This window comes from Mobula hypostoma, chromosome 9 (assembly GCF_963921235.1).
Source record: "Mobula hypostoma chromosome 9, sMobHyp1.1, whole genome shotgun sequence".
Classification (NCBI taxonomy): domain Eukaryota; kingdom Metazoa; phylum Chordata; class Chondrichthyes; order Myliobatiformes; family Myliobatidae; genus Mobula; species Mobula hypostoma.
This window is the reverse complement of record NC_086105.1, coordinates 8,711,389-8,738,985: the sequence shown is the minus strand read 5'-3', so window position 1 is coordinate 8,738,985 and position 27,597 is coordinate 8,711,389. Positions and strand designations below refer to the sequence as shown.

General features: G+C 43.4%; 1 protein-coding gene across 3 annotated transcripts in view; it reads right to left on the bottom strand.

Moving 5' to 3' along the window:
- Positions 1-27,597, bottom strand: part of LOC134351495 (leucine-rich repeat-containing G-protein coupled receptor 5-like) — a 177,300-nt gene that overhangs the window by 81,875 nt on the left and 67,828 nt on the right. For all 3 annotated transcript variants that reach the window (XM_063057716.1, XM_063057717.1, XM_063057718.1), the window contains exons 3-4: positions 22,053-22,124; positions 9,424-9,495 (exon numbers count right to left, since the gene is read on the bottom strand). In XM_063057716.1, the coding sequence (XP_062913786.1) occupies positions 9,424-9,495; positions 22,053-22,124 (144 nt within the window). The remainder of the gene's footprint in view (positions 1-9,423; positions 9,496-22,052; positions 22,125-27,597) is intronic.

Sequence of the window (27,597 nt, the reverse complement as noted above, 5' to 3'; positions counted from 1 at the left end):
TCCAGGAGAAGGCAGTTACAATGAAGGTGACCATAATAATGCTGACTGGCTCCATTGCACATTTTATTAATAGAGTTGCTTTACTGAGAACTGAAATTACCAACTATTTCCCATAGAGAATGAATGTGGGCCACACTGAGACACAATGTTGTCTCAGGAAGTTGTCCTGTCCAAGACCGGAAGAAGCTGCAGAAGATCGTGAACACAGCCCCACACATCACACAAACCAATCTTCTGTCCTTGGACTCACTTTACACCGCACGCTGTCGGAGCAGTGCTGCCAGGATAATCAAGGACACGACCCACCCAGCCAACACACTTTTCGTCCCTCTTTCCTCCGGGAGAAGGCTCAGGAGCTTGAAGACTCGTACGGCCAGATTTGGGAACAGCTTCTTTCCAACTGTGATAAGACTGCTGAACGGATCCTGACCCGGATCTGGGCCGTACCCTCCAAATATCCGGACCTACCTCTCAGTTTTTTTGCACTACCTTACTTTCCATTTTCTATTTTCTTTTTCTGAGTTATAATTTAAATTTTTAATATTTACTATCGATTTGTACTCCAGGGAGTGGGAAGCGCAGAATCAAATATCGCTGTGATGATTGTACGTTCTAGTATCAATTGTTTGGCGACAATAAAGTATAAAGTATAAAGTATGTTGGAAGTGGTGTCAAACACACTTTAAAATTTACGTGTTGTGCTTAAATTGGAATCCCAGATATCCAACATCATTCCTTTCAATTAACTAAAGAGAATGGTTAAGACATGATCTAAAGGGAGTCTGGATTCTGATTACTCTTTATTTGTTGTCTTGAGCGGTTTGATCGGGGCGATCAATGGGGTTTGGTGCTTCAGTGAAGAATGTTTTGGCTTGCATCCTGCAGTGCGGTAGTGGCACAACACTGAACTGAATACTACTGGACTCCTGCTTTGTATGTTTGATATTCTGTGTTATGTCTGCTTGCTTTTTGTCATTTGAGCAATTTAGTCTTTTTTTGTGCATCGGGTGTTTGATGTTTTCTCGAATGGCTTCCGTGGTCTTTCTTTCGTGGCTGCCTGCGGGAGGGCGAATCTCAGAGTTTTATTCTGTATGTACATACTTTGATGTCATCCCCTCCTTCTGGTGCTCCTCCCGCTTCCCTTTCTTCCATGGTCTTCCATCCTCTCCTATCAGATTCCTCCTTCTCCAGCCCTTTATCTCTTTCACCAATCAACTTCCCAGCTCTTCACTTCACCCTCTCCCCCTCTCCCGGTTTCACCTCTCACCTATCACCTTGCACTTCTTCCTCCTCTCCCCAACCTTCTAACTGTGACTTCCCGATTTCCTTTCCAGTCCTGAAGAAGAGTCTCGGCCCGAGACTTCAACTGTTGACTCTTCTCCATGCATGCTGCCTGACCTGCTGAGTTCCTGTAGCATTCTGTGTGCGTTGCTTTGATAATAAATGTACTTTAAATCTTTAACCTATTCTCAAAATGAATTATCAAAAGGCACACTTTAGATGCAAAGCTGAAATTATTTCTACGTTATATGAAGGAATATCTTGATAAAATTTGTTCACTTCTCATATTAGGAAGTCAATGCTTTCCTCTACACAGTGAGAAAAAGTGGTTACTGCACAAAAGACTGAATAGGGAGGTCGTGGACCATGAAAAGAAATATTGACATAGGACCTACAGTTCTCTAGAAAGGAACCAAACCATGGAGAAAATAAGGGCTCTAGCTCAGTCTACTATTGAGGAAGGTGGTGGGGAGAATGGCTCTTAATTTTAAAATGTTGTTCAATGATTCCTGTGATAGCAACCAGTCGAAAGAAAATTCCACAGCGGACTATGAATGCCAGGAATGGGTAAGAAGATATGTGTTTATTTAATGTCAAGTCATAAAGTTGATTCCTTAAGGTTGTCATAGCCAGACGAAGTAATAGGGATAAGCTCCCACTACGTATTAAATGCTCCCAATAGCATGTGTCTGAAATAGACTTTGACAACCAAGTCCAGCTCCCAGCCTTTGCGTGTGGCTTAGCTACTGAACCTGGTGGAAGGAGCAAAGCTGGGTTACTGGTGCCTTCAAACCAGATGAGACTCCTCAGCCGTGGCTGGCAGCTCATCGAGGAGAAGGAAAGTTCTGATTTCAAACCTCCGCTGCCTTGCGGCTGTACCCACTCACAGGGAAGGCTTCGGGAGTAAACCTCGGTGAACAGTCTGGAGCTGGAGCTCCTAAGGCAGTCCTGCGCTGAGTTCAATGCTGACTGAGGACTCCTGCGATGCTGATGGTGCAAACTGTGTTGGTCTCTGCAGCTGTTTTGGATTCGTCAGCTGTGTGGAGAGGGGGAGCTTGCTACCTGGGCAACAGCTCGCCGTCTGTAATGTACTGTGCTGGCTTGTTTATCACATAGACAACCAGGATGCAACATCCATGGTCACCCCCAACCAACAGTAAAATGTAAAATAACCATTATTTTCCACTCTCTTTCCTTTCCCCAAGAGTGCCCTTTGTTTAGACCATAAGATATAGGGGCAGAATTAGGCCCATCGAGTCTGCTCTGCCATTTCATCATGGCTGATCCATTCCCCTTCAGCCCCAATCCCCTGCCTTCTCCCCGTATCCTTTCATTCCCTGATTAATCAAGATTCTATCAACCTCTGCCTTGGAAAAGAGATTTTTCAAACCGTGTGCAGCATGGAGATAACACGTTAACAAAGATCAGGCCTCCTGTTCCCACCTAGACCCCGTCAGTTTTGCAGAGATCACCTAGATTAAGCTTTGCACCACACACTTTCTGTTTGTTAACTTGAGCTGACAATAACCCCTGGTCTTTTGCATTGGCTTTCGGTCATCTGTCCCCGTTCAGGTCTATGCTAGTGAATATCCAGGTGGAGCCTGATAAGAATGCTGGGACAAATATTGCCATATGTCAGGCATTTGCCAAACGCCGGGGTGGGACTGGCCAGGAACACTGAGGCCATTTGGTTAGCTCCAGGCTGTTAATCAGCACAGGGCTAGCTGTCACTCTGCCTGAGAAATGGACTGCATCAATAAAATCAAACGGGGAAATTATATCTTGGTTTGTGACACTGAGCACAAGGGTATAAAACGCTTGGCTAGAAGCTGAACATACGTAGATTGCTTTTCTAATGAGTAGCAGATGTCCTTTGTTCAGGTCCCATTAGATCCTGCTGTAGTTTTACAGATAGCTTGATACCACTGGGCATGGTACCCAAGGGCACAGGTACACGTACGCGCGTGTGCACACACAGCATACACACACATTGATTAGCGGGATATCTGTGCCTAGTAAACGGTCTATGAATCCCACCAAACATCTTCATCTGTGTGGGAGGATTGATATAATGATGTAAATTTTAAGCAATCATCTGTTATTTGCTTACTTTCATTTCTCTCTGTACTTGGTAGTGTGGCTGTCTGCCTTGCCGCCATTTTAACCGTGTTTTCATCCCAGTGAAATCCACATTCACTTCCCACTTGTTTCTTAAACTACAGAGGATCAGGTTCAATTCTTATCACTGCCAGCAAGGAGTTTGTACGTTCTCCCAGTGACTGTGTGGGTTTCCTCTGGGTGCTCCAGTTTCCCCCCACAATCCAAAGGTATACCGGTTTGTAGGTTAATGGTCATTGTAAATTGTCCCTTGATTAGGCTAAGATTAAATCGGTGGTTTTTGAGCAGCACGACTCAAAGGGCCTTTTCTCAATAAATAAATAAATGTGAAGCTGGGGATTTCTTTGATAAAAGGTCTCGATTATTAAAGATCAGAATTTGATTGTGTTTACCAAAATCATGATTGTAGAATAAGTAGAACTCTTTAGATTTCAGCACAGAGATTGAATGGACAGATTCATCGCAGCTAGAACACCCTACTTCATTAACTGAAATGGGAATTTTGGGGGGGCAGGCGCACCTTTAATTATTACAACATGCGGTCCTGTATGAACACACAAAAGAAATGCATGTGGACAGATTCACAGAGAAACACATATATGCAGAGAGTGGAAATGGAGAAACACGTGTGCACAAACATGCAGAAATACGCTGTGTTGTGTATTTTACATTTAAGTAATGTTTGAATAAACTTGTATAGAAATTGGTTAATTAAGCCTTCCTGGCCATTTAAATAATTTGTTACAGGTTATACGTATGGATGCGTGAATTGCATACACCATCACCCTGCCTTGTGATACGTGCGCCTCGCTTAAAGTAAAACACAAAGTTAGACCCACATTTCAGACGCCCAGGCCTTCCCTTGAATTAGTTGAATGTTTTGAAGTTACAAAACATAACACACAGAAACGTACCATTGCACACATTGCCATATACCAGGGGTCCCCAACCGTTTTGGCACCGCGGACTGGTTTAATATTGACAATATTCTTGCAGACTGGCCGACGGGGTGGGGGGGGGGGTGTTCCAGTAGGGTTGCCAACTTTCTCACTCCCAAATAAGGGAGAAAAGTAGCAGTCAAATATGGGACACTTGTGTTTACCCTGAGAAAGACTACCATGACCATGAAGCCTTGCGCGGGCACCTGTGTGCGCATGCGTGACGTGTGCATACATGATATGCGCACACGTGTATGTGCCGATTTTTTTCTACAAATCGTTTTTGGTTTAATCTTTCCGATTCTGTTAAGTGAAACTACATTGTACATACATTATTTCTACTTTATATAGGTTGTGTATTTATCATATTATTCCTGCTTTTACTATAAGTTAGTATTACTTTAGGTTTTATGTGTTATTTGGTAGGTTATTTCAAGTTCCACAGTGCGTGACAGGGAATGAGGAAAGGTGCAGCTGACTCATATCGTTTCATATCGCCAAATCACATCATTTCCTCGCGGCCTGGTAGCACATGCTTTGCGGCCCGGTGGTTGGGGACCACTGCCATATACACTCACAACTGTACAAATAGCAGGAAACACATATATACATCTATGCACACTCTCCGGCAGTTACACACCCACACACACACACACACACACACACACACTTAGTTCCACCAGTCACTTCCATTGTTGCGCTAGAAATCCATAAAGAGATAATGCGTTTTCCTCTGTACTGGTTATTATGTTTTCTTGATGCTATTTCAGTTGTACTTTATACAGTTGTTCCATCCCCGTAAAGCTTTATTCATTCACTGGCACCTCTCTCTCTCGTAGTGAATCTTAAGGAGAATGGATGTAAAATATCACTGCCGTTACTTCATTGATGGAAGACCAGAGAGCAGCACCATCTTCACAGTCGCTCTCCTTTCATTCACCTTATTCTATCTCCGAAACCCACCGTAACACTTTGTCTGCAATCAGTCACAGGAAACAATCCCTCAAGCTGTGACAACATTGCAGGAACGATTACGGTCTGCGTATGTAAGAATCACATATCACACATAAGTTACAGAGGTGAATGTACAAATGAGCACTTGAATTGGCGTGGTGTAGAAGGCAATGGACTAATTGCTGGTAAACAAGATGAGTGCCAGTCGGTTTTTGATGGTCAGCACAGGAATGATTTGGTAAAGGATCTGTCTCTACACTGAATGTCACTACATACAGTACTTTGCAAAAGGATCAGGCACGCATACAGTATATAGCTAGGGTGCCTAAGACTGTTATGCCGTACTGTAGTAATTTTATGTATTGCACTGTACTGCTGCCACAAAAAAACCAGATTTCATGAGATATGATAAACCTGATTCTGATATGGGTCTCTATTGTGAACTGAGAGTGGGAAGGAGGCAGGGAAAGGGGAATCATGGTTGGGAAAAGGGGAAGGGAGAGGGGAGAGTGTGGGAAGCACCAGAGAGACATTCTGTAATGATCAATAAACCAATTGTTTGGAATCAAGTGACCTTGCCTGGTGTCTCAGGACTGGTTGTGTCTGTACCCACGCCAGCTATGCCCCTGGCACTCCTTCTCTGCCACCTGCCCCACACCCCTCCCACAGCGCTCCACCCTCACTATTCCCAACATCCTTTACTCTCCCCAGATTCACAAACTCGGTCTCTGCTCTATATATAGTACTTTTGCACAGTACTGTACGTATAAACACAAGCACACAACTATAAATGGATCAGGTTTGCTACTGACAATGATCCACTACCCTGGAGAACTAAGTCAGATATTTGGTTTTGGCTGGTTCTAATTCAAGATTCAAGTTTGTTTCGTATCATTTCCAGTACACAGTATAAAGGAGAACAAAATAATTGTTACTCCAGATCCGATGCAGCCCCCCAAAAAAAACACAATAAGATAAAGAAAACAATAAATGTAAATACATAAGAGAGCTTAGATTGATCGTATGACCATAAGTTGGCACTTGGCAGAGGAGCGCCTGTCTGTACGATGACTCTGACAGGAAGTGACGAAGTGGTTGTGGTTATGGAGGGGTGGGTTAGTGTTGGTCAGCCTCACTGCTTGGGGAAAGTAACTGATTTTGGGTCTGGTAGGCCTGGCATGGATGTTACAGAGCCTCATCCCTACTGGGAGTGGGACGCACGGTCCATGAGCAGTGGAGCTGGGAACCTTCATGATGTTTCTGGCCCTTTTATGAAGAGCTTTTTGCATTATTATGGTGGAAAGAATCAATGTATTTTTATCTTTGAGGAGAGGATGAAGATCTATTGTCGGCTGACAGATGCGAAACTGCTAACACAATAGTGTCTACATCCTTTCTTCAAAATAATCTCAATTTAAACATCAGTGGGTGCAACTGGATTGTTTCAGCACCGCAAGGTCATTATTGATGTAAACTTCCATTGCTAAAAGTTAATGAATAAGCCCTTCCTTTCAAAATAGAAATGGTAGGAAAGAATAACAATTTTATGTTTCTGATCCATATCTGTGACAAATCATGTTAGGTGTATCCTACAATGGAACCTCTATTCCTCATACTGGTAGAGAGTAAAACATTATAAAATTTATTGATATAAATGTCGCAATAAATATGATTTTAATAAAACAGATTTTAATTGGGGTTTATAAAATATGCCCAAGATCCACCCTAAAACATCAAGGCATCTCAAAGTGTGGGACATAGGATCACACCTGCAGTCTAAAGCCTGATTTATACTTGTGCATACAGGCTATGCCGTAGGCCTGATTTATACCTCTGCGTAGCCTACGCCGTAGCGAGCATGCGTAGTTGTGTCTGCATCGCTCTGCAATTCACCGCCAAAACGCTAGCTGGTGGAGGGGTTTCTATGCCACTGTGTTGAGTTTCTTCGTGAGAGACATGGACGAGGAAATGCATTTCAAATATTTTCGGATGTCAGCAGGTAGATTTGATGATTTGATTCATTGTCTCCAACCATTTATTTCGCATCAGTGTACGGACATGGTGAAGAAAAGCAACCGGAAATGCGTAGGAGGAAATACGATGCTACCAAGCGGACCAATCACAGTTGTTGCGGTCTGCGTCGCGCGCGATGCGTGAGTTACTTTTTTGGGGAGGAGCACGTCACCCTACGGCATAGGGCAGCGGTCCCCAACCACCGGGCCGCGGACCGGTGCCGGGCCGCAAAGCATTTGCTACCGGGCCGTGAGGAAACGATATGATTTGGCGATATGAGTCAGCTGCACCTTCCCTCATTCCCTGTCACGTCCACTGTTGAGCCATTACGCACGCGAGGTCAACCCGCGCGACATCCATGTCAGTGCGGGAAGGAGATCAACTCCTCGAGCTTGCAAATGACAACGGGCTGATAAGTATGTTTGACATAACATCTCTGCCGGCATTCTGGGTCAAAGTCAAGGTTAAATATCCTGAGATAACCACGAAAGCACTGAAAACGTTGCTTCAATTTCCGACATATCTCTGCAATGAATGCAACGAAAACTAAATTGCAGAATAGACTGGACATAAGGAACCCCCTTCGAGTATCGCTGTCTCCCATCGCCCCTCGATGGGACCGTCTTGTTGCAGGAAAACAAGCCCAGGGCTCCCACTGATTCAGTGATATTAGTGCGTTACAATGATTTTATATGTTCATACGGGGAAAATATGTGCTGTGTGTTTAATATCCAAACGTTACTTAAAATGTTATGATGCTATTGACTTGTAAGTGACCTACATAACCATATAACAATTACAGCACGGAAATAGGCCATCTCTGCCCTTCTAGTCCGTGCCGAACACTACTCTCACCTAGTCCCACCGACCTGCACTCAGCCCATAACCCTCCATTCCTTTCCTGTCCTTATAGCTATCCAATTTTTATTTAAATTATAATATCGAACCTGTCTCTACCACTTCTACTGAAAGTTCGTTCAACACTTACTTCAAGCTCCCCTGTCCTCCCCTGATAATTGACTTATCACTATATTCATGCGAGGAAAATATGCGGTGTGTGTTTAATATTAAATTCGTCAGAAAAACCCTTTTAGAAACAAAATTGAGTGCATTAGCCACGTATCACCTATATTCCGGTTGTGATTAACCCCCCCCCCCGAACAGAATCACCAGAAACGACTTGAAGATCGGCAGGTACACACATGCGCACTGGTGCCCGCGCAAGGCTTCATGGTCATTGTAGTCTTTCTCGGGGTAAACAATGTATTTGACTGCTACTCTTGTCCGTCGGCAATCCTACCCCGCCCACCCACCCCCCCCCCGGGTCGGCCGGTCCGCAAGAATATTATCAATATGAAACCAGTCCGCAATGCAAAAAAGGTTGGGGACCCCTGGCGTAGGGTACGCGGTACCTACGGCGTACATTTGGCGCAGAAATATAAAATCAGGCTTAACTTGTTCTAAGGTTCTGAGGGCGGCAAGGTAGGGTAGCGGATAGTAGTTAGCACAATGCTTTACAGCACCAACAATCGGAAGACAGGGTTCAATTCCCACCACTGTCTGTAAGGATACTGTACGTTCTCCCTGTGAGGGCGTCGGTTTCCTCCGGGTGCTCCAGTTTCTTCCCACATTCCAAGTGAAAAAGTGCACAGGTTCGGGTTACATGCTATGTTGGCACCAGAAGCATGGTGACTCTTGCAGAGCTGCCCCCAGCTCATCCTCGGACAGTGTTGATGGTTGATGCAAAAAAATGCTTTTCACTGTACGTTTTGATGTGCTGCACACGTGACAAATAAAGCTAATCTTACCTGATCACACTGAAATTTTCAAATGTCAACTGGAGGCTAAATGTTCCCACACAAAGGTAAGACTCAGTGTTGGCAGTGGTTTTAAATATGATGTATTAATGGTTTAGAAATTGGTCACTAACTTTCTTTGTTAGGTCCAGGAAATACTAATGACTAGTGTTTCATCCTTATTGCAGCAAAAGAAAGAGAGCAACTATGATTGTCTTGCACCAGGTTCTGGACAGAGAGTTAATGGCAGGGCAGACCAGCTTTCATACTGAGGTATTTCCATCTGTCTCTACAGTGTGCTCAGGGAGTTACAGTGTACTTACAGTGACTGAAGACTCCTCAAATTCTGTAGTGCCTCTTCAGGAACTGTCCATAGCTGATTATTCTGCAACATGCTGATTATTTGGGAGAGAAAAATCAATTGGTCAGGACAACAATCCATCATTCTGTGCTATTTCCTTACATTTAAATTCTTAATAAGTTTATAAGGAGTCAGCAGATGTTGGAAATCTTGTGCAACATACATAAAATGTGTGGCGCGTGGCCAAGTGGTTAGGGTGTTGGATTAGCGGTCTGAAGGTCGTGGGTTCGAGCCTCGGCCGAGGCAGCGTGTGAGTCCTTGAGCAAGGCACTTAACCACACAATGCTCCAGTCTACCCAGCTGAGAATGGGTACCAGCAAAAATGCTGGGGGTGAACCTCGCGATAGACCGGTGTCCTATTCGGGGGAGGGGGGCGGGAACGGAGTCTCATACTCTCAGTCGCTTCACGCCACGGAAACTGGCATAAGCACCAGCCTGATGGGCCACAAGGCTCGTGACAGACTTTAATACATAAAATGCTGGAGATACTCTGCAACATGAGACCATCTGTCGAGGCTGGAAATCCAAAGCAACATACACAAAATGCTGGAGGAACTCAGCAGGTCAGACAGCATCTATGGAAAAGAGTAAACAGTTGACGTTTCGGGCCAAGACAACTTCTTCAGTACTAGAAAGGAAGGGGAGATGTCAGAGTAACAAGGTGGGGGGAGGGGAGGGGAGGAGGAAGTATAACAGGGTGACTGACAGGTGAAACTAGATGGGGTGATGTAAAGAGTGGGAAGATGACTGGTGAAAGAGTTAAAGGGCTGGAGAAGGGGGAATCTGATAGGAGAGGACAGAAGACCATGGAAGAAAGGGAAGGAGGAGGAGCACCGGAGAGGGGTGAACAAGTCAGGCTGCATCTAAATTGACTGGGAATGGGACAGAAGCCAGAATAAAATACAGGGGGATGGGGAAGAGTACAAGCTAGCAGGTGATAGGTGAGACCATGTGAGGGGAAATTCCTCCAACATTCACCCTGCCCTCACATTTACTTGGGCCATCTCTGACATCTCTTTCCTCTTTCTCAATCTCCAGAGTCTATCTATTGACATCTTTTACAAGCCCGTTGACTCTCACAGTTATCTTGACCATACCTCTTCCCACCCAATCACTTGTAAAAATGCCATTCCCTTCTCCAAGTTCCTCAGTCTCTGCTGTACCTGTTCTCAGGATGAGACTTTCCATTCTAGAACACCTGAGACGTCCTTTTTTAAAACAATTGTGATTTCTCTTCCACCACCATCGATACTGCCCTCACTCGTAGCTCCTCCATTTCCTGCATATCAGCCCTCCACTGTCATAACAGGGATAGTGACTCCCCTTATCCTTACCTCATGAGCCTTGATATCAAGCACATATTCTCCACAACTTCCACCATCTCCAATGGGATTGAATCACTTTCCCCGTAAACTTTGGTTTCTATGGGGATTGTCCTCTAATGGTTCCTTTGTCAACCTGTCCTTCCCCCCTTATCTCCCTCCTGGCACTTACCACCGTTACTGTAACAAGAGCTACAACTGCCCCAACACCTCCTTGACCACCAATCAGGGCCCCAAACTATCCTTCCAGGTGAGGCAACTCTTCACCTACGAGCCTGTTGGGGTCATCTCTTGTACCTGGCGCTCCCAACACAGACTCCTCTACATCAGTGAAACCACTACACATAGGAGCAGAACTGGGCCGTTTCTTTTAGCGGTTGTACAGATGAATTACTGGACTTATCATTGTAAACTGGGTCTATTGGAATTCTCCACATGCATAAATTCAAAGTACCTGGTGTGGTTATCAACCTCTGACCTGGCCACCAATTAAAAGAAAAGGGCAAATCAATTAGTTAATTTTGAAAGCGGGAAGCTGCTGATGCAAAAACTCCAAAGTCCAAGCAGAAAATGCTGGAAATACTGAAAGGTTCAAAGGTTTCAATAGGCTTCAATAAGGCATATTTAATGTCAGGAAAGTGTATACAATATACATTCTGAAATTCTTTTTCTTTGCAAGCATCCACAAAATCAGTGGAGTGCCCCAAAGAATGAATGACAGTTATACATTAGAACCCCAAAGCTCCCCCAGCTCCCCCCTCCCTTCCACAAGCAGCAAGGCAATGACCCCCTCCCCCAGCTCAAAGGTTCATTTTATTGTTAAAGTATGCATGTACAATACAACTCTGATACTTGTCTCATCCAGAAAGTCATGAAACACAGGAAGACTATGGGTGTTGATGACAGAAAAGACATTAACTCCCCCACCACCACATGAAAAAGAAAAGAAACAAAACTCACGGGTTCCAAAACTTCCCCTCCCCTGCAGCAAAAAACAGCCGTGCTAACAGTCATAGACACCCCCCCCCCACATCACAATCCCCAATCCCTGACACCCTCAGTCACAGAAAAGAACAGGGACAGTAGCACCAAGCCCCCAACGCCCCCTCCACACACAAAAATTAACAGATCACCCACCCGCCAATCAGCCACAAGAAAGAAAACTGAGGAAACCAATATAAAGTATAGTCCAATAATCACATAAACCTCAGAATATGGGAAATGGAATTTCGTCTGCATACGAGGAGAGTAGCTGCACGAAATCAGTCCTTCTATAAAGAGTGACTGCCAACCCGGGCGCGAACGTGCCGAGCCAGGTCCAAACGCCACCAATCCAGGCCGAATGCACTGATCCGGGGCCGAACAAGCTGACCCGGGTCCAAACACCGCCAATCCGTATTGAACGTGCCAATCTGGCTGCTGAACAATTCTGTTGGGAGTCATCTCTGACCCCCTCTGCATTCAACTCAAATCTTCAATCCTCCTTGTCGCTTTGAGATAGGGTCATTCATGAACCCACACCTCGTCTCTGTTTTTTTTTCCATGAGTCAGCTTGTCTTCTCAAACCTTTTCAGCCCCTTGTCTCTGATCTCCAAGAGGCAGTTCTCCGGACACTGCATAGTGCTGGACCCTTCAGTCGAGTTCCTAACTATATGTCACAGGCTTGCAACAGTTTCCATAACACAAACAAGACAAAAAAAAACAAGTGAAAGGCATTGAAAAGGTGGAATAATTGGATAGATTTGCTATCTGAAAGATGCCGCACAAGGAATCGTTGTTTGTCAGTGAACATGGATCTTAGGGTTCATGTTCAGCAGAACTGTGATGGCAGATATAGAGGCAACGTTTCAGGGTGATGATTTTTCATCAGAACCACTTTTTTTAATGAAAATGATTCTCTCAATTTCTGCCCAGATGTGATGGTAATATTAGAAAGCAAGTTGTACTCTACGCTCGCATGTTGGTTCAGTAATGAGGGGGAGCTATAGCGTTCGTAGTATCTTCTTTCAAATACCTTATCAGGGGCTTGAGAAGATAGTGAACCACTAATCATGGAAGATCAGGGAAGTTCTACCAACATCATTTCAACAAGTTACTGGTCGCTGGCCTGGTATGGAAACACCAATGCCTTTGAATGGAAAATCCTACAAAAGGTAATGAATTTGGCCCAGTACATCACAGGGAAAACCCTCCCAACCACTGAGCACATCTACATGAAACATTGTCATGAAAAGCAGCATCCATCATCAGAGCTCCCCACCACTCAGAACATGCCCTTTTCTGGCTGCTGCCAACAGGTAGAAGGTACAAGAACCTCAGGTCTCACACCACCAGGTTTAAGAACAGTCACTACCCATCAACCGTCAGGCTCTTGAACAAAGGGAATAACTACACTCACTTGCCCATCCACTGAGGTGTTCCCACAGCCAATGATCTCATTTTAGGGACTCTTTATCTCCTTGTTTGTTCTTGTTATTTATTGCTATTTAATTATATTTGCATTTGCACAGTTTGTTGCCTTCTGCTCTCTGGTTGATCTTTCATTGATTCTGTTATAGTTATTATTTTATAGATTTACTGAGTATGCCCACAGGCAAATGAATCTCAGGGTTGTATATGGTGACATATATGTAGTTTGTGTGGGCATGTGGCCAAGTGGTTAAGGCATTGGACTAGCTACCTGAAGGTCGTGAGTTCGAGCCCCAGCCTAGGGAACATGTTGTTAATCACACATTGCTCTGCGACGACACTGGTGTCAAGCTGTATGGGTCCTAATGCCCTTCCCTTGGACAACATTGGTGTCATGGAGAGGGGAGACTTGCAGCATGGGCAACTGCTGGTCTTCCATACAACCTTGCCCAGGCCTGCGCCCTGGAGAGTGAAGACTTTCCAGGTGCAGATCCATGGTCTCGCAAGACTAACGGATGCCTTTAATATGTAGTTTGATAATAAAATTTACTCTGATTTATTAAGTCATTTACCATGATCCTGTTCCTGACTGGTGCATTTTCTGCAGTTTAAAAAGTACTTTTTATTATTAGATTAGATTAGATTCAACTTTATTGTCATTGTGCCGAGTACAGATACAATGCCAATGAAATGCAGTCAGCATCTGACTAGAAATGCAAAGAACAGTGTTATTTACAAAAAACTGCGAATAAAAAGTAAGTGCTACAGCACACAAATATAAATGTACTAAGACAGTCCAATACGGATGCAATACTGCTTAGCGCTGTGATGTGAGGTTCAGCAGGGTCACAGCCTCAGGGAAGAAGCTCTTCCTGTGCCTGCTGGTGCAGGAGCGGAGGCTCCTGTAGCACCTACCGGATGGGAGGAGAGTAAAACGTCCATGGTTAGGGTGAGATGCATCCCTGATAATGCTTTTCACCCTGCCCGGGCAGCGTTTATGGTAGATGTTCTCAATGGTGGGCAATTGGGTGCCGATAATCCGCTGGGCAGTTTTCACCACACGCTGGAGTGCTTTGTGGTCCGATACGGGACAATTGCCATACCACACTGAGATGCAGTTGGTGAGTATGCTCTCAATGGTACAGCGGTAAAAGTCCGTCAGTATCCTGGGACAGAGGTGAGCTTTCTTGATGCTCCGCAGGAAATAAAGACGCTGTTGCGCCTTTTTGATCAGGATGGAGGAGTTCAGAGACCAGGTGAGATCCTCGGAAATGTGGACACCAAGGAATTTGAAGCTTGATACACACTCCACTACAGCTCCGTTGATGTAGATGGGGATGTGAGTGTGGCTTCTAGCATGCCTGAAGTCCACAATGATCTCTTATTATGAGATGCTTCTGGACTTTACAGGTTTTAAACATTGAAAAATCCCCAAGTTCTTCCTCTTTCTTGGTATAAGTGTTGCTAAGTCATGGCTTTTGCATATCTTTGCTGATATGAATTGAAAACAGAGTGATATCTTTCTCAGAAATACTCTCTAAGTCAATGTTGGCAGCCATACAGTGCATTTGGCACCAGTAAGACTGTGGGAGAAATGCGTTTCTACAAAAGTCATTAATAGTCCAGCTTGGGCAGTTTATTGACATTGTGTGGACTTCAGAATCCTTTGCATGCTTTAATTGCTGGCACAGCAAGAAGCCCAATATTTCACTACAGTACATTTCACCTGGTCTCAATTGCTTGCCTCTGGCAACCAATAACTGGATCTGAATGTGCTAACCATTCCATAAGCAGTCAAACTCAATTGAAAATAAAACCATGAGCAGGATGTTTTCCACAATAAATTGTTTGGAATAACTCTATACCATTGTATTACAGAGTTTATTGAATAATTTAAATTTATTATAGCAAGGCAGTTTATAATCTTGAGGGAAGTTATCCTAAAAATGAAATTAACTTTATTTTCTTACATTTGTTCCCTGATCATACTTAATCCAGTTTTCTCTAACTCCATGAGATGTAACCTTGGATGGAGGCATTTTGTTTCATAAACAATTTTTGCTAGATTATGATAAAAAGACAGATGGTAGGTATGTTCAGCCAATGTTAATCTTTCAGTTAACATGTGGACCTCTCTGTGGGCCATTAATTTCCTCAGTGACCTGAGGCTGATGGTTTGAAGGTATATTCTGAACCATGACACATATAATTTATTACTTTGAGTTACATTTACAGATGGGGGCTCAGTGGCAAGCTGTGTTGTTTGGTTGACTCATAGCTCCTGTGATCTGGGTTTGGTTCCACTTTCTTGTGCTGTCCGAGTAGAGCTTCCACCTTCTCCCTGTGACCATGTGGGGTGCCTTAGACATCTCAATAAAGAGCTGATTGTTAGGCCAACTGGCCACTGTAATTTGTCCCAAGTGTAGGTGGCTTGTGGGAGAATCTGCGGGATGGGTGGGGGTGGAGAAGAGGTTGTAGTATTTATTTATTTATCGAGCGACATTGCGGAATTGGTCCTTCCACCACTTCAATACGCACCACCCAGCAATCCCCAGATTTAATCCTAGCTTAATCATGGCAAAATTTACAATGACCAATTAACCTACCAAATGGTAAGTCTTTGGACTGGGGGAGGAAACCAGAGAACTTGGGGGAAACTCACATGGTCACGGGGAGAATGTACAAGCTCCTTACAGGCAGCACTGGAAAATGAACCAGGGCTGCTGGTACTGTAAAACGTTGTGCTAACCAGGAGTGGACAGGGTGGTTTCCAGGAAAATACGTGGTAGAATGGGGTTGTGCCGAAAGCTGAATAGATCTCTTTGATGTTATAAGGGAATATCTAAAACTTCTGACAAACTTCTATAGATGTATGGTGTGAGTAGATTATCTGGTTGCATCACAGCCTGGTATGGAAACACAAAACCCTTGAATGGAAAAGCCTACAAAAGGTAGTCGATATAGCCCAGCCCATCACAGGTAAAGCCTTCCCCTCCATTTAACACATCTACATGGAGCACAGAGTGTTGTCACAGGGAAGCACCACCCAGGACATGCTCTCTTCTCATTACTGCCATCAGGGGAAAGATACAGGAGCCTCAAAACTCACACCATCAGCTTCAGGAACAACTATTACCCATCAGCCACCAGGGGGGATAACTTCATTCAACTTCACTCGCCCCATCACTGAACTGTTCCTACAACCTATGGACTTACTTTCAAGGACTCTTCATCTCATGTTCTCAATATGTATTGCTTATTTATTTATTATCATTATTTTCTTCTTCTTCTTTTTATTATTAATATTAGTTTCTCTCTTTTGTATTTGCACAGTTTGCTGCCTTTTGTCTATTGGTTGTTTGTTCGCTCCATTGGGTGCAGTCTTCCTTTGATTCAACTATGTTTACTTACTGAGTCTGCGCACAAGAAAATGAATCTCAGGGTTGTATATGTCACATGTATATTCTTTAATTATAAATATACTTTGAGTACGTAGACATTATCCAGGACATTCCATCCAGGGGGGTCAGTGTGGACATGGTGGAGGATTACAAATACCTGGGGATGTGAATTGACAATAAACTGGACTGGTCAAAGAACACTGAGGCTGTCTACAAGAAGGGTCAGAGCTGTCTCTATTTCCTGAGGAGACTGAGGTCCTTTAACATCTGCCGGACGATGCTGAGGATGTTCTACGAGTCTGTGGTGGCCAGTGCTATCTTGTTTGCTGTGGTGTGCTGGGGCAGCAGGCTGAGGGTAGCAGACACCAACAGAAACAACAAACTCATTCGTAAGGCCAGTGAGGTTGTGGGGATGGAACTGGACTCTCTGACGGTGGTGTCTGAAAAGAGGATGCTGTCCAAGTTGCATGCCATCTTGGACAATGTCTCCCATCCACTACATAACGTACTGGTTGGACACAGGAGTATATTCAGCCAGAGACTCATTCTACCAAGATGCGGCACAGAGTGTCATAGGAAGTCATTCCTGTCTGTGGCCATCAAACTTTACAACTCCTCCCTTGGAGGGTCAGACACCCTGAGCCAATAGGCTGGTCCTGGACTTATTTCCTGGCATAATTTACATATTACTATTTAATTATTTATGGTTTTATTACTATTTAATTATTTATGGTGCAACTGTAACGAAAACCAATTTCCCCCGGGATCAATAAAGTATGACTATGACTATTATTCAGATCATTGCAGCAAATATTGGTGATGGGAAGATCTACAATTCAATTGGAGGGTGAATCTTATCAGCATCTTCAGAGGGCGTTTGCTGTGCGAGACACTTGTTTACTTTGTTGAGATTGCATGTTGAAAGATGACAATGATTAACTCATCTGTAACCAGCAGCAATAGAAAGTATGCGTGTGTGGGTAGTTATGTGTGTTGCTTGAAATTCCAGCATCTGCAGATTTCCTCGTGTTTGCATAGAAAGTCAATGGCATTACTGTCCTGCCGAAGGGTCTCAGACCGAAACATCGACTGTTCCTCTTCCTATAGATGCTGCCTGGCCTGCTGCGTTCACCAGCATTTTTTGTGTATGTTGCTTGTCATTAATTTAAATAGGGTTGTGACGATTTTGAGATTTGCAGAATACTCCAAAATCTGGTACATAAGTAATTCCATTTGTTCTTAGAATTAGGTTTAGAATACTTCTAGCTGTTCCTCAGTAAACTTTTAGGCTAATAATTTTTTATAACGCAAGACATTTTTGATAAGTATACGGAGAGGCGGTGTTTAGAGGTCTATGGGCCAAACACAGGAAACAGGACTAGCTTGGTAGGGACTGTGGTTGGCATGGATAAGTTGGGCCGAAGGGCCTGATTTTATGCTGTATTACTGTATGACTCTATAATAGGAAAAATGAAAGTTGTATCTTCATTTTTTCTGATTAATAATGTATTAATTATGTTTTACAATGTCATTGTTTAAAAAGTAATACTTAGTAAAATATGGATAAAATTTTAAACTAAAATATCACAACCACTTTTCTGAAATTGACCAAAATTAATTTTATCAGACACATACAATTATAGAAATTACAATGGTGTACAGATCGTCCGCTGCCCTTGATCTAGCCCCTTCCAAAAAATATCTAGAAAATAGAAGAAAATAGTTTTATAATATCCCTCCAAATAACCTCCTATCTCAACCCCACCCTCCCCCAACCAGGATTTTAAGTCTGAGTTTATCTCTCTTTGCTTCTAAGTACCTCTTTTAAACAATTCTCTTCACACCTTGCCCCACTTCCTTTACAGAAACCAAATACGTTTCTGTCAACAATTGTTTACTTGACAAAGACCTTTTATGTATCCCCCTTGGGAGTGTACTTCTAAACCTCTCTGGCTCAATGTGACGTGCAGAAACAAACACTTTCCTAATGGGCAGAATGAAGATGATTAATGAACAAACCTCAAATTACAACCCTTTCACTTAGCTTCAAGTAGGCTCTGTGGAAAAGTGTACTCGTTCACATTGAGATTTTATGGCTAAGAACATAAGAAACAGGAGCAGGAGTGGGCCATGTGGCCCATCGAGCCTGCCCTACCATTCAATAAGATCATGGCTGATCTGGCCATGGACTCATCCAGGGGGATGTCCTGTTTCCATCCAGGGGGTCAGTGTGAACATGGTGGAGGATTACAAGTATCTGGGGATAGGAATTGACAATAAACTGGACTGGTCAAAGAACACTGAGGCTGTCTACAAGAAGGGTTAGAGCCGTCTCTATTTCCTGAGGAGACTGAGGTCCTTTAACATCTGTCGGACGATGCTGAGGATGTTCTACGAGTCTGTGGTGGCCAGTGCTATCATGTTTGCTGTTGTGTGCTGGGGCAGCAGGCTGAGGGTAGCAGACACCAACAGAATCAACAAACTCATTTGTAAGGCCAGTGATGTTGTGGGGATGGAAACTGGACTCTCTGACAGTGGTGTCTGAAAAGAGGATGCTGTCCAAGTTGCATGCCATCTTGGACAATGTCTCCCATCCACTACATAATGTACTGGTTGGGCACAGGAGTACATTCAGCCAGAGACTCATTCCACCGAGATGCAACATAGAGCGTCATAGGAAGTCATTCCTGCCTGTGGCCATCAAACTTTACAACTCCTCCCTTGGAGGGTCGGACACCCTGAGCCAATAGGCTGGTCCTGGACTTATTTCATGGCATAATTTACATATTACTATTTAATTGTTTATGGTTTTATTACTATTTAATTATTTATGGTGCAACTGTAATGAAAACCAATTTCCCCCGGGATCAATAAAGTATGACTATGACTATCTGCACTTACCTGTCTTTTCCTCATAACCCTTAATTCTCCTACTATGCAAAAATCTATCCAACCTTGTCTTAAATATATTTACTGAGGCAGCCTCCACTGCTTCATTGGGCAGAGAAGTCCACTGATTCACCACTCTCTGGGAAAAGCAGTTCCTCCTCATCTCCATCCTAAATCTACTCCCCTGAATCTTCAGACTATGTCTCCTAGTTCTAGTCTCACTTACCAATTCAACGTTTTATTACATAACGTTGAGAAGAGAGAGATGATTGCCTGTTATGCCGCTGATGATTAGGACAGTAATGAAGGTCTACCATCTCTGGCGGTGTTCAGGGCTTCCTTCATCATGTCAGTAGCTTCCTCTTGGTTTTCACTACGGTCAGTCATTCAAGTCACAGTGGAGACCCAGGAATACTTCCACACTCTGAAGTTTCCATAATAGTTATTTTTTGACCAGTCAGGGTTGTTAGCTCCGAGTTGAAAACCCGAACCTGGAGGACTGGTGGACCACTCTTAGTTTGGCATCCACCCTTTGACCTATTTGGCTTGAGTGACCCTACCAAGAGCCAAAGCATAAAGCCCTGACTCCAGCCAACATAGCTCTCTGGGTCATTGAGGCACACAATCCTCCAAACCCAGTGACAAGCTTGTGGTGCTCTCAGCAGATAAAATGTTGATATACTGTTTAGTAGTTCCAAACATGCACACATGCAAAAAAAATCGCAGCTAAAAGAGTCCTGAGAAATGAAGTACACTCTTTCTAATCAAAATATTTGTACCCTTTAATAATCATGAATACAAGGCAATGCTAATTTTTTGACATTTCTGTCATATTGTGCTTAAGTGAACATTGACCTGAACTTCTGCAAGGTTAGTATTCACTTCAATCAGATATAACAGCAGTCAACAATAAAAATGACTATGAATAAATTGTAGAAAATAATACCAGGTAAGTTAATCACATTACAAATATGATAACACCTCTGGAAAAATCTGTCAACATTTTTTTACCACATATTTGTCCCTACGTTTTTATACTTAAACTCCAAGCCCAGCCAGATGGACCAACATGATCAAATTCATTGTCCTTACCTGTACATGGCAAGTTTAGATCACAAGACCATAAGCTATAGGAGCAGAATTAGGCCATTTGACCCACTGAGTCTGCTCTGTCATTTCATCATGGCTGATCTACTTCCCTCGCAGGCTCAACCTCCTTTCTTCTCCTCGTAACCCTTCGTGCCCTGATTAATCAAGAATATATCACCCTCTGGCTTTAATATATCCAATGACTTATCCCCCATAGCCGCCTGTGACAAAGAATTCCACAGAGTCATCACTCTTTGACTAAAGAATGTCCTCCTCATCTCCATTCTAAATGGACATCCTCCTATTCTGAGACTGTGCCCTCCAGTCTTAGACACCCCCACCTCAGGGAGCATCCTCTCCACATCCACTCTATCAAGGCCTTGCAACATTCGATAGGCTTCAGTGAGATTCCCCCTCATTCTTCTGATTTCCAGTGAGTACACGCCCAGAGCTATCAAAAACTCCTCATATGACAAGCCTTTCAATCTCAGAATCATTTTTGTGAACCTCCTTTGAACCCTCTCCAATGTCAGCACATCCCTTTTTTTTTAGATAAGGGGCCCAAAACTGCTCACAGTACTCAAAGTGAGGCCTCAGCAGTGACTTAGAAAGTCTCAACATTACGTCCTTGCTTTCATAGTCCACTCTTCTTGAAATGAATGCTAACACTGCATTTACCTTCCTCACCACTGACTCAACTTCTGGCTGAGTGAACTCTGCTTTTCTCCTTGGAGTGATGGAGGATGAGAGGTGACCTGACAGAGGTGTATAAAATGATGAGAGGCATTGATCATATGGATAGTCGGAGGCTTTTTCCCGGGGCTGAAATGGCTGCCACAAGAGGGCACAGGTTTAAGGTGCTTGGGAGTAGGTACAGAGGAGATGTCAGGGGTAAGTTTTTTACGCAGAGAGTGGTGAGTGTACGGAATGGGCTGCCGGCAATGGTGGTGGAGGTGAATACGATAGGGTCTTTTAAGAGACTTTTGGAGCTTAGAAAAATAGAGGCCTGTGGGTAAGCCTAGTAATTTCTAAGGTAGGGACATGTTCGGCACAACTTTGTGGGCCGAAGGGCCTGTATTATGCTGTAGGTTTTTTATGTTTCTATGTTTCTAACCTGCAAATTATCCTTTAGGGAATCCTGCACAAGGACTCCCAAGTCCATTTGCACCTCATAATCTTAATCATAAATTACGCCTATGAAGGTAATTTTCTTTGGTAAAAGATAATTTTATAAATAGCCACATTTTTAAAGCAGAGAAATTTAAACTACAACAGTACCAGCTGAGTCAGCACATAACATTTTCCCAACGGCTAAGTCTAACTTAATCTTTTGAGAATGAAATCGGATTCGGATTCGGATTCAGGTCACAATGTTCTAGAGGACAAAACCAAATTTCATCATTTTTGTTGGTTGGTCCATAAACAAAAAACTTCACGATCTAAGCTACGAAAGTTAGCAAATAAAGGAAAAGCTTACTTACAGGACTTTAAGATTGTAAAGACCATCAAATGCTCCCATAGGGATGTTCGTCAAGTCATTTCCTGCAAGACGCCTGTGGGGAGGAGGGGGGAGAATAATCAGACACATTTCTTCATGTGGAATTCATTTAAAAACTAAGAAATGCAACATAAATACACAAAAATAAGAACTTCCATTATTAAAAAAACTCTGCAGACTGCAGTGAATAGTTCCTCAGCAAAAGCCACATTAATGCTCAAAGTACATGAAAATAAAGGCATCATGCATTGAGAAAAAACATTTTATACTTAAGAAATAAATGGCATTAAAATTGTGAGGTTGATACATTGTGCAAGGCTGATACATTAAGAGCATGTATGAAATTGTTAACAGTCTGGACTAATCATCACAGGCAACAAATCCAAGCACCACTAGGAAGAGAAGCCAGCTGGGTGCCCTGATGCAATTGCAAAAACTTGGAGCTGAATGCTCTGAAAACCATGAAAGTGCGTATCGTCTTCAGGAGAAATGAGCCTTCTCTCTACCCACTCATCATCAACAACCCTATAGTTAGCACCTTTTCAATATTCAGGTTCTTGGGAATCATTATTTCACAGGATCTCACGTGGGAGTACCATATTTCCTTCATTAACAAAAAGGCTCAGCGGAGGATGCATTTCTTGTGCCAGTGGGTACAATTACGTCTTCCTCAGTATACAATTCTATACTGTATAGAGAGCAGCCTCACACCAACCATTACTGTTTGGCTGGTGCAACATCCTCTATAGAAACTGCAGCGAACTGTCAGGTCAGATGAGAAGGCTATTGACTGCAGCCTCCCGTCACTGCTGGACAAAGAAGCAGGCAGGAAAAATCACTGCAGACACTGCCCACCCAGCGAAGAGTCTTTTACAAAGGCACCCTTTTGGAAAACACTACAGGGCTATTAAAACCAAAAAAAAACCACACTAGTTTCTTCCTCCAGGCAGATCAATCATATTCTAGTTAGAATGATCTGATCGACCATTCTAGTTAGTCCACCGCACCCTCCTCTATCCCTCTATTACTGCACTATAAATATGTTAAACCTCTTTTTATAATGCTGTTTACATTGTAGATAAATACTAGCATTCATGTATTTATGCATATTTTATTCCATGTCTGTACTTTAACCTTTAACTTTATTTTTATATAATGCTTTACTCTTTATAATTGTTAAATGTTGTTATTAACTGCATGTTGCGCCTTGACCGGTACACCAAATTCCTAATACGTGTAAATGTATACAGCAAATAAAGGTAATCCTTGATCCTTGAAAGAGAAAAGGAAAGGCTGTTTAACAGGGAAGGGTTAGATTGATCTTCAAGTAGGTTAAAGGGTCAGCAGAGCGTCCTGGGCCAAATAGATAGATAGATAGATAGATATACTTTATTGATCCTGAGGAAAACTGGGTTTCGTTACAGCCGCACCAACCAAGAATAGAGCATAAATACAGCAATAGAAAAACCACAAATAATCAAGCAACAAAATGCAAACTATGCCAGATGGAAAAAAGTCCAGGACCAGTCTATTGGCTCAGGGTGTCTGATCCTCCACAGGAGGAGCTGCAAGTTCAATGGCCACAGGCAGGAACGACCTCCTGTGCCGCCCAGTGTTGTATCTCGGTGGAATGTGGCCGAAGTCCAACAGTAAAAAGTTCAATGTCCGGTCTATAAACACGTTCCTCGATTGTAATATGACCCGGATTGCACCATCTGTTGTTAACCAGAACAGTAAGCACCCAACTCCTTTATGCTTACCGCTCTCAGTGCACTTCCGGTCAGCCGGAACGGTCTGGAAGCCGTCCATGGAGAAGCTTTGATCGGGTATGTCCTTGTGCAGCCCCGTTCCAGTGATAGGTACATGGATGGTAGGGGTATGGGGGGGTTGCTATGGTTCCGGTGCAGGTCAATGAGGCTAGGAGGTTCAACATGGACTAGATGGGCTGAAGGGCCTGTTTCTGTGCTGTACTTTCCCATCACTCTATGGCTCTATTCAATCACCTCTGACTTGTGTCTTGTGGAGAGTGGAAAGGCTATGGAGAATGGGGAGTTTGGTCATTTACCACACGATGTCCTAATTCTCTGTCGACAAAGGCATTTATATGGCTGTTCCAGTTAAGTTTCTGGTCAATTATGACCTCTCAGGATGTCAATGCTTTTAGAGCTTCAGTGATAGTGGGCTTAATTACAATCTCTGTTCAGATATTGTTGGGCACAGATGTGAAATGAACTTTACTTGCTGTTTAGTAGCTGAAGCCTGAAAGCAGCCTAAGTTTTTCAGTATGTAGGTATTGATTATCAAAGGAGTTGCCATTAGAACAATATACTGTGCAAACAACAGCAGATATCCCCATGTTTTGACAGAGCTGTGCAGAAACTACTTGAGACTGGGCCACCACCCTGATGAACATCTGCAGAAGTGTCCTTCATTCTGAGGAGCAGTAGGTAGACATTATCTAAAGGGCCATAAACTAGGGTAAACACAGCCAATGAATGAAGGAATTAAGTATCTATCAAACCAGGCATGAGTTTAGATTTGTTCATGACTCCTCATAATTTACAGACAAATGATATTTTCTCTGCAATGAATGTATTAATGAATCATTTGATACACTATTTAGATAAAAGACTGAAGTTTTAAACAAAATTCTGGAGCTTGCTGATTGTTCTCTCTTATTCTCCAATTTGCGAGTCAGCAAAGAAGAATGGTGTTCAATACCCACTCCTCTGATTGATGTCTATAGACTCTTGAACGGTTTTAAGTGACAACCAATTATAATGGTTATCAGTGCACTTTAGCCAGAAATTCTGCAGGTGCTGGAAGTCCAAAGCAACACACACAAAATGCTGGAGGAGCTCAGCAGGTCAGGCAGCATCTATTAAACTGAATAAACAGTCGAAGATACGGGCCGAGACTCTTCCTCAGGACTGAGAAGGAAGGGGGAAGAGGCCAGAATAAAAAGGTGGGGGGGAGGGGAAGGTAGGGCCAGATCAAGGGCTGGAGCAGAAGGAATCTGTTAAGAGAGGAGAGTGGACCGTAGGAGAAAGGGAAGGAGGAGGGGACCCAGGGTGTAATAATAGGCAGGTTAGAAGACATGAAAGGTCAGAGCAGGGGTAGAAGAGGGGGAGGGGGATTTGTGTTCACTGAAATGAGAAAGCAATATTCGTGCCATCAAGTCGGAGTGTACCCAGACAGAATATAAGGTGTTGCTCCTACATCCGGAGACTGGCCTCACCATGGCACAAGAGGAGGCCATGGACCAACACGTCGGAACAGGAATGGGAATCGGAATTAAAATGATTGGCCAACGGGAAATCCTGCTTTTGGCAGATAGTGCAGAGGTGCTCAGTGAAACGGTACCCCAACTTATGATGGCTCTCAGCAACGTAGAGGAAGCTGCATTGGGAGCACCGATTGACATTGATATTTCATTATCAATAGCTGTTTGTGAGCAAGGTAAAGCAGAGTATGTCTTTTCAAAAGCTCAAAGAGTCATGGAATGAGAGTTGGAAAAACAGGTCCTTTGGCCAACAAACCCTGATCACATCTCTCACTGCTTCCCATCTGTAATTTCTTCGGCTCTTGAATTTCCAGCATCTGCAGAATTCCTCGTGTTTACGTTTTTAAATTCACTACTGCGAAGCCTCTTCCGTGATGCCTACACTGAAGAAGTTTAAATCTTCTCTTCAACGGGAGTTCAGTGAAACCATCTCTCACTGCTCCACATCTGTAATTTCTTCGGCTCTTGAATTTCCAGCATCTGCAGAATTCCTTGTGTTTACGTTTTTAAAATCACACTAATCCCATTTTCCTCTCTCCTCTCTATATACTCTTCCTTCAATATTCCTGTCACCTGCCTGCAATAGGAGGCAATTTATGGTAGCCAGTTACCCTATCAACCAGCACATTTGACATGTGGTGAGGAAACAAATGTTATCACTGAAAATACAGACAGGAGCCAAGATTGGTAAGAGACCCTGGTTTGAACTGCTGCTCTCAGGTGAAGAATCATGACTGAGGTATGTCAGGAAGAATAAATGAGATTTGAATTATGTACATAAATCAAAATAACAGGAAAAAAGATGGATGAAAAGAAAGAGATAATACATTTTCACTGTATCCTGACGAAGGGTCTCGGCCTGAAACGTCGACTGTACCTCTTCCTAGAGATGCTGCCTGGCCTGCTGCGTTCACCAGCAACTTTGATGTGTGTTGCTTGAATACATTTTCAATACCAGCTCTCATATGAGGAAATTAGTCCACACATAAAATATAGCCAAAATATAGCTTATTTCTTCTCCTTTGTTATGATTGTGAAAAAGAAATTTAATATCCTGAATGTTAGTCCTATTCATAAACATGAGAAAATCTGCAGATGTTGGAAATCCAAAGCAACACACAGAAAATGCTGGAAGAAATCAGCAGGTCAGGCAGCATGTGTGGAAATGAAACAGTCAACGTTTCAGGCCGAGACCCTTCTTCAGGACTAGAAAGGAAGGGGGAAGATGCCAGAATAAAAAGGTGGGGGGAGGGCAAAGAGGCCAGCTGGAAGGTGATAGGTGAAGCCAGGTGGGTGGGAAAGGTCAAGGGTTGGAGAAGAGGGAATCTGATAGGAGAGGAGAGCGGACAACAAGAGAAAGAGAAGGAGGAGGGGATTCAGGAGGATATGATGGGCAAGTGAGAAGAAATAACAGGTTGGAGTGGGGGACAGAGGAAGAGGGGAGTGGGGGGTAATTTTTTTTACTGGAAGGAGAAATCGAGATTCATGCCATCAGGGTGGAGGCTATCCAGACAGAATATAACGTGTACCTCCACCCTGAGGATGGCCCTATCTTGGCACAAGAGGAGGCCAAAGGCCAACATGTCGGAATGGGAAGGGGGATCAGAATTAAAACGTTTGGCCACTGGGAAGTTCAGCTTTTGGCGGATGGAGCTGGGGTGCTTGACAAAGTGTCCCCCAATTTATGACAGGTCTCACCAGTGTAAAGGAGGCTGCATCGGGGGCACCCGACACTATAGATGACCCCAGCAAATTCGCAGGTGAAGTGCTGCCAGGTGAAGTGAAGTACTGGGAGGACTGTTTAGGCCCCTGAATGGGGTTGATGGAGGAGGCGAATGGGCAGGTGCAGTTCTATCCACCTGAGAGTGACCGAGGATAACTTCCTGATTTCTGTGCTTGGCCACTGGTGTGCATAATTTGGTCTCCAAAGTCTGGGTAATTCTGTATTAACAATCAGTGGTGATTAACATGTACATTATTTTCAACGTACTTTGTTTCCACCTTAATCCTGTTTTCAGTGGCATCTGGAAATTTTCTTCAGCAATTTCAGTCAGCTGGAAGAATTTACCCACTGTTCTGCACACAGGAATAAACACAGAACCTAACTCATCAACTATAATCCTCAATGTGAGTGTCTGTGAGCCATGAGGTTTAGACATTTAAATGTATTTTCATTTTTTCCAGTGTTTATGAATGCTAATTTTTTAAAAATCGCTGTCTTGGATCATTGATTCTGTTATAAGTT